The sequence below is a fragment of the Plectropomus leopardus genome, chromosome 20 (genome assembly GCF_008729295.1).
Source record: "Plectropomus leopardus isolate mb chromosome 20, YSFRI_Pleo_2.0, whole genome shotgun sequence".
Lineage (NCBI taxonomy): Eukaryota > Metazoa > Chordata > Actinopteri > Perciformes > Serranidae > Plectropomus > Plectropomus leopardus.
Window position 1 is genome coordinate 27,834,027 of NC_056482.1, and position 6,792 is coordinate 27,840,818.

General features: G+C 37.8%; 1 protein-coding gene across 1 annotated transcript; it reads left to right on the plus strand.

Annotated features, from left to right (window-relative positions):
• Window positions 1-1,235: 1,235 nt before the first annotated feature.
• On the plus strand, window positions 1,236-6,440 carry LOC121959841 (cyclin-G2-like). The gene is made up of 5 exons (XM_042509357.1): window positions 1,236-1,623; window positions 3,584-3,734; window positions 3,981-4,118; window positions 4,854-5,104; window positions 6,271-6,440. The coding sequence occupies exons 2-5, from the start codon at window positions 3,630-3,632 to the stop codon at window positions 6,407-6,409; spliced, it is 633 nt and encodes a 210-aa protein (XP_042365291.1). The 5' UTR covers window positions 1,236-1,623; window positions 3,584-3,629; the 3' UTR covers window positions 6,410-6,440.
• The last annotated feature ends 352 nt before the right edge of the window (window positions 6,441-6,792 follow it).

Genomic DNA, 6,792 nt, shown 5'->3' on the forward strand with positions numbered 1-6,792 from the left:
CAGCCACTCTATATTTAATATCCTTTATAAATTTAACCTATCTGTGTCACTGAATATATCGTTTGAACCTATTTGCGCCTTGCTGTCTGCATTTATTTATTTTTATATTTTTAGGGTGTGTCTTTTATGTATTTTAATGTGAAACTGAAGGCAAATTTTCACATTTGTGGACAATAAAGTTTTCATATTCGTGAATTTGTAATTCTTAAACTATTTTTGTAACTCACTTACTGACCAATCTAACAAACACCATGTTTTTTGGGTTTGGATCTTAGACAGTTGTGGGAGCATGTAGGCATTTGTCCTTATGGTGATAAAAATAAATACATTAAAATAATACAAATAATATATTAAAATTATAATAACAACACATTTCAATGTCTCTCTCCTACAATTGTCTGTAACAGAATGATGATTACTTTGAAAAATGTCACTTTTATGGTGGATTTTTCTGTAACTTTGAATATGATGTAATCCAGGAATCTATTTTGCACTGACGTTTGTACATGTGATAGTTCCTCTAAAAGGCGGAACTTAGTAGATTTTGCTGACTTCATTTTACGACCGTCGCTGCTTGAAGAAATCATTTCACATATGACATCAACAGCTAGTCAGGATTAAATACAAATTATTACTCATGTTTTATTTGTGTGTGAAGACATTAGTTTTATTGGGTAATTGCTGAGTAAATGCTGCGATACAGTGATACAATGTATAAAACTAGTGTGTAAGTTCAAATGTAAAAATATAAATATGTGTACAATGCAACAATGAACAACAAAGACATACATAAATAAGAATATATATACAATAAATACAATGTGTGTTACATGTTAAACATAGCCTTCATTGAAGAGTTGGGAGAATATTGCACATTTGATTAATTGCACAGATGATTAGTTAATATATTAAACCAAATATTGCAGCTAAGACAGTGATATAAAGAATTATTGCACCTTAAAACTCCTTTTGCACACTGAAATATTATAAATAAATTAGGGAATTTTAATTACAGATATGTATTTTAGGTTCTCAGCACTGCAACAATCCCACAGGCAGACTGGGAACCATTTTTAACATCCACAGATGTTATATTATGTCTGGTCTGACATCAATCATAAAGTTACACACAGTCAAAAAGCACTACGTAATGCTGAGATTGCGTCAGGGACTGAACACCTGCGGGCCAATCACAGCGCCCCATTTTGGGCGGACTATTTGAACGTTCTAAACTGCTGCTCGCTGATTGGCTGGAGGAGACGTCAATCACAGGAGGATGGTCTCATGTTACAGAAAGGCTGTGTTTCGATTCTAACGGCATTTATCTACGATATGATGATTAATTATCGATATAAAGTACAAAATTATAACAAAAGTGGTAGAAATAAAGTCAAAGCGAAACAAAAACATTGGTCAAATGGCTTTATTTTGCACCGCTGACGCCAAAAGGAGGGGATTTCTATTCTCGAACCCCGGTTTTTGATTGGTTGCTGCCCCGTGACGTAGTATGTGGGCGTGAGCGTTGTGAACATCAACAAAAGAGAAGAAGAGAAAGGAAAAAGAAGAGAAGACGAGAAGGACTTAAGAAGACAACAGATATGTGGATTTAATTTGCAACAACAGGTAGAGTAAACATTTAAAATATCTTTATAATTTATGTTTATTTAGCACAAACTACCGGGACTACTACGACTTCCATTTGTCTTTTTTCTTGTTAACATAGAAAAGAAAGGGAAAAGTGAACGGTCGACGATAGGATCTTAATTTAGCTATATATTATTAGTTTTCAAAGATAATAATCTCTTTTTGTTCTGCAAATATCAAACCATCGCACAATTTTGACAGGAACGTGATATGATTATGCATTGTTTTCTATTTACAGTCTATATAATGGCATTTACAGCACAGTTTCTCTTTTTTGTTCATTTTTATTAAGTGGATTTACGGTTAAAATTGCTATTTTACACTCGTTTTCACGTTTTATTTCCTTCCTACAGTCGAGGATGTTTTTCCTGTTAGTCTGTTGTTGTTTGTATCCCCTGAATTCATCTCCTGTCCAAAATTTAAACACGATTATTCTCACAACTAGCGACCACCAGAATCACAGTTTGATCGGTTCAACACATTAAAAACCACTGCGATCGATAAAATATTGTTTTTTTAATCGTTGATTGTGTTAAAAGATGTAGTTTAATGGAGCTTTTAAGGTTTGAGGAATGAAAAGCAGCAGCCCCTCCCCCGCTCCGACCGGAGGATTTAAACGTTAGCTAGCTGCGGCTATCGTTAGCGCCCTCGCTTATCATCAACTATTATCGATTAAAACAACCATTTCCGGCCGTGTGGGTTATGTTTTTGTGTTTTTTCGGTTGTCTGTGGGCAGATAATAGCTTAGGAAGGCAGTTGTTTTTCGGTCAGAGGACGGGGAAGGCGTCTGCCGGAGGAAACCTGACACCGGAGCCCAGCTGAGGGAAGTGGGCTGGGCTCCGAGCTGTGACCCCTGACTGAGCTAATGTAGGCCAACATATACAGTAACGTTATGGTAATAATACAGAGCCCGGGTTCACCAAACATGGAGAAACGATGCACTTTTAACAGCTGCACAGATTAGAAAACAATAGATTTAAAAATGAAACAAAACAATGGCCAAAATACCAAAATTGCATTGAAAACAGTCGTGTTTAAGCCTTTAAAACCCGAGCAAACTGGTTTGATTTCTTCCAAAAATATGGAAAAAAGGCAATGAGCAATGAAAGAGGAAACGACCCAAATACTAGTCTAACGCACAAGAAAAGTACCTGAAAATTGCTAATAAACCTTTTAAAACCTGAGCAAATTGGTTTGATTTCTCTTTGCAAAAACATAAAACATGGGAGGTAACAAGCAAATTAACAAGACAAAAGTAACAAAAATACTCAAATGCGCATAAAAAATGAAAAAAGACCATTAAACCTTATGTTTTGTATTGTTTTATATCGTTTTCTGCTCTCCAAATGTCTTTTTTTTTTGCCATTTTAATGTGTATTTTCAGGAACTTTGTTGTAGTATTAATTGTATATATTTTGTTTGTAACATAATTTCAAATTCACAAGTATTTTGTGTAATTACATAGAAGGTGGAAGCAGACATGCAACACGTTTTTATAAATACTCAAATGACTGATCGATTTATCAGAATTGTCCTCGATACAGTTTCTCTCAATTAATTAAAATGTAATAACGTACTTATAAGAAAAAAAGTATTTTTGTTCTGCAGAAAATAACAAAAATATCAGAAGGAGCGTTACTGAACTACAAACCGATAAGATTAATATAGTACCTCAGACTCATCAGAGAACTTTCTGACCTGTATAATAATAATGATTTATGTAACACTTATCTAAACACGGCAATAAAGTCACAAAGTCTGAAAATAAAACAATGAAAAATACATAACGAACAAAAACGTCAAAAGAAAACAAAAGGTACAAATCAGGCATAAAAGGGAAAAGCTTTCCATTAAAAAGACATTTAAAGCAATGATTTTAACAGGGTGGTGTGTGATAAATACTCGTTGGGCTGAATTTGGGTGCTTTTGTGTTTTGCAGTGAAAAAACTGTGGTAAAAACAAAAGATCACTTCCTGAAGTGAGACATGGATGCCTACAAGCTGATGAAGGAGCTGAGGGTGAATTATGAGCAGGAGGCTCATTATCTCCCCAAAGAGACCGGACTGAAGTTCATCGAAACCACAGCCGAGGTGAGCATTTCGACAAACGCCGATCGTGACTCAGTATTGTCATTAAATGGGAAGTATTCTGAATATTACCTAAATTTAGAAGCTCGAGTTTTACTGTAATTTCACATCAATCAAAGTTTATAAATGTAAGAAATAAAGATAAAAATCAGTTATTTCCCAAATCTGAGCTGCTTTTCTAGAAGGCCTCGAGACTTTTTTGCCTAAATAAAAAGGCATCACCGGTAACGACAGATCTTTGTTTTCCAGGACGACAGCCGGATCTCGGCCAAGTGCAGAGACGCCAAAGTGGAGGACCTGTGGAGTCTGACCAGCTTCTTCGGTTACAGCACGCAGACCTTCGTCCTGGCTGTGAACCTGCTGGACAGATTCCTCGCCATGATCAGGGTACGAGACGCTCGCGCCCGAAAGGAGCTGACAGAAGATACTTTAGCTTTGTTTTTTAACAGCAGGGTTCCTGCAGATTCAGGCAAATTAAACGCTTCTCAGGATTAGATTTAAGACCACTTTTACAAAAACAAAAACCGAAAGGAAGAAAAATAAAATGTAATAAACACAAACAATGACAAACTTTTTTTTACATAGATTTAAGAGTAATTTTGCTTAAATGTTTGTTGTAACATAAAACATTTTTGGTCCAGTGAAAAAGTCAGATCTGGTTGAATTTGGAAATAACTGTGTTTTATAGGTAATAATATGTGAAATTCCACTGCTGCAATTCACACCGTGAAGAGTTGAAGAAGATGGGAAAGAAAAAGGGAAAATATTTTAACATTTATTGAGATTTTACGATGCAACGGCAGAAAAAAAGAAGGTCCAATCTCCCGTGTCTTTGCATTTTAAGACTTTTGTGAGGTTGATTTAAGACTTTAAACCAGTCAGAGCCTTTTTAGGTGAATGAATCGAGTCATGTGACATTTTGGCTGCACTGAGGGTTTGGAAAAGCCTGAAACTTGTTCAGTATCATTTTATCAGCAGATTTAGAAGTAAACAAGTCAATGACAAAGATAAGATCTGATTGATACCTCCTACTTCCTTACTGAGCTCATTACCGAATGTAAAATGATTTTGTTGCTGGTGTAAATAAATTAACGGTTTGTTACTCACCTGTCGCCCCCTCAGATCCAGCAGAAGCACCTGTCCTGCGTCAGCGTCGCCTGCCTCCACATGGCGGCCAAAGTGACGGAGGAGGAGTGCAACCTGACGCCCACCGACGAGCTCATCCGCATCGGACAGTGCCGGTTCACCGTGTCCGACCTCTGCCGCATGGAGAAGATCGTCGCCGAGAAGCTCGACTTCAAGTCCAAAGCCATCACTGCCTTAACCTTCCTGGAGCTGTACCACCAGATCACACTGTCACACCTAACGGACAGGTGAGCCACCGCGTGACGTCACGCATTTTTCAACCTCGCCCCTTTTTTACTGTGTTTTTTTTTTTAAATTGGTCCAGTGAGGAGTGAAACAGGCGGCAGTGTGACGGTAATGGACATCTGTGCCAATTTACGTCCAATAAAGTGCACGTTTCTGCCACAGGATCCCAACAGAGACCGACCTTTGAAACAGGCAATGAGCAACATACGAAGAAATGACCCAAACATTGCAATAAAAACAAATTAAAAGCATATAATGGGAACGTTAACCAAAAATAAAGAAATGACCTGGAAAAAAGCGCATAAAGAATTATTAAAATTCTCAAAAATGATGGTAAATATCCTGAAATCAAGTTTTTATATTTGTCAGTCTCAGTTCATTTCACGAAAATCTACCTGCAGAGACCCGAAACGTGCTGCACACGAATAATAGAGTCAACTTCAATCTTCAGCTGCATTAAGCTTTCTGAATGAGCAGATTTACAGCGTGTACCGGCACATTCAGGATGTGTTTTTCAACGGCAACAAAAGCTTCCAGAGTTCAGATCCGCGTGTGAACTCTGAGATTTTCCCATGATTCCATTGGCCGAGCGTCTCCGCACCACCGTTTGTTTGCGACGGAGCTCGAAGTAGGGCAGCAGCCGGCTATCAGCGTCTGACTGAAGTGCAGCGATAAGATTTGTTGTCAACTGGCACCAACATGTCACACTTGCACAACCCGACAGCGCTGATGTGTTTGATATGTGTCGCTGCATTTTGGTTCAAAACTCTGCACGTACACCTGAAATCTGGTTTTAGGGAACTCACGGTCATGGGAAACTTGAAAAAGTCCTGCAATTTCACAACCGCTTTTTCCAGGTCCACATCCTGGTGTATGTGTGAAAAACAGCAGGCAACTTTCACAAGAATAATCAATGGAGCCTTGAAAAGTCATGGAAAAGTTTTGACAATAAAAATGTGAGACAACACAAGGATTTTTGCAAACTTTTCAGGGTTTGTAGCATCGAAATGGTCTTAAAAACTTACGTAAACCTTTAAATTCTTATTTTTTTCTGTTTATTCTGAGTTCAAGTCAACTCTGTCTGTCTGAGGAAACATATTTGACCTGAACACACACCTGAACCTGACCGTGTGTGTGTGTGTGTGTGTGTGTGTGTGTGTGAGAACAGGAAGCAGACGCTGAGCCTGGAGAAGCTGGAGGCTCAACTCAAAGCCTGTCTGTGCAGGATCTCCTTCTCTAAAGCAAAGGTAGGCATTCACCGCAGGGCGGGTCAAAGGTCGGGCGAGATTACTGCCGCCGAGCTCTGAGATGCTCAAAAATGAGTCTTTTAAGTTAGAAGGTTCCCACGATCATGGAAAACCTGGGAAAGTCATTGAAAGTTTCGGAAAAGTCATAAAATTTAGTTGTGTGCACTGAAATTGTTACAGTAATTTTCACGTAAAGTAACCAAACTGCAAATGTATTTTCTGTAGCTGTCGACGTAACGTCGCTCAGATGTGCTTCGATGTGTATTTCGGCGTCAACTAAAAAGTCTCAAAAGGCATTCAATTCAATCATCTAAAATTAAGACCTTAAATGGCATTAAAATGTCTTAAATAAATTGTTCAAAACTCTAAAAATATTTAGACATTGGAGGTGGGATTTTAATTCTCTTTTTTTCTGACGTTGCATTGAAAAAGCCAAAAATAAA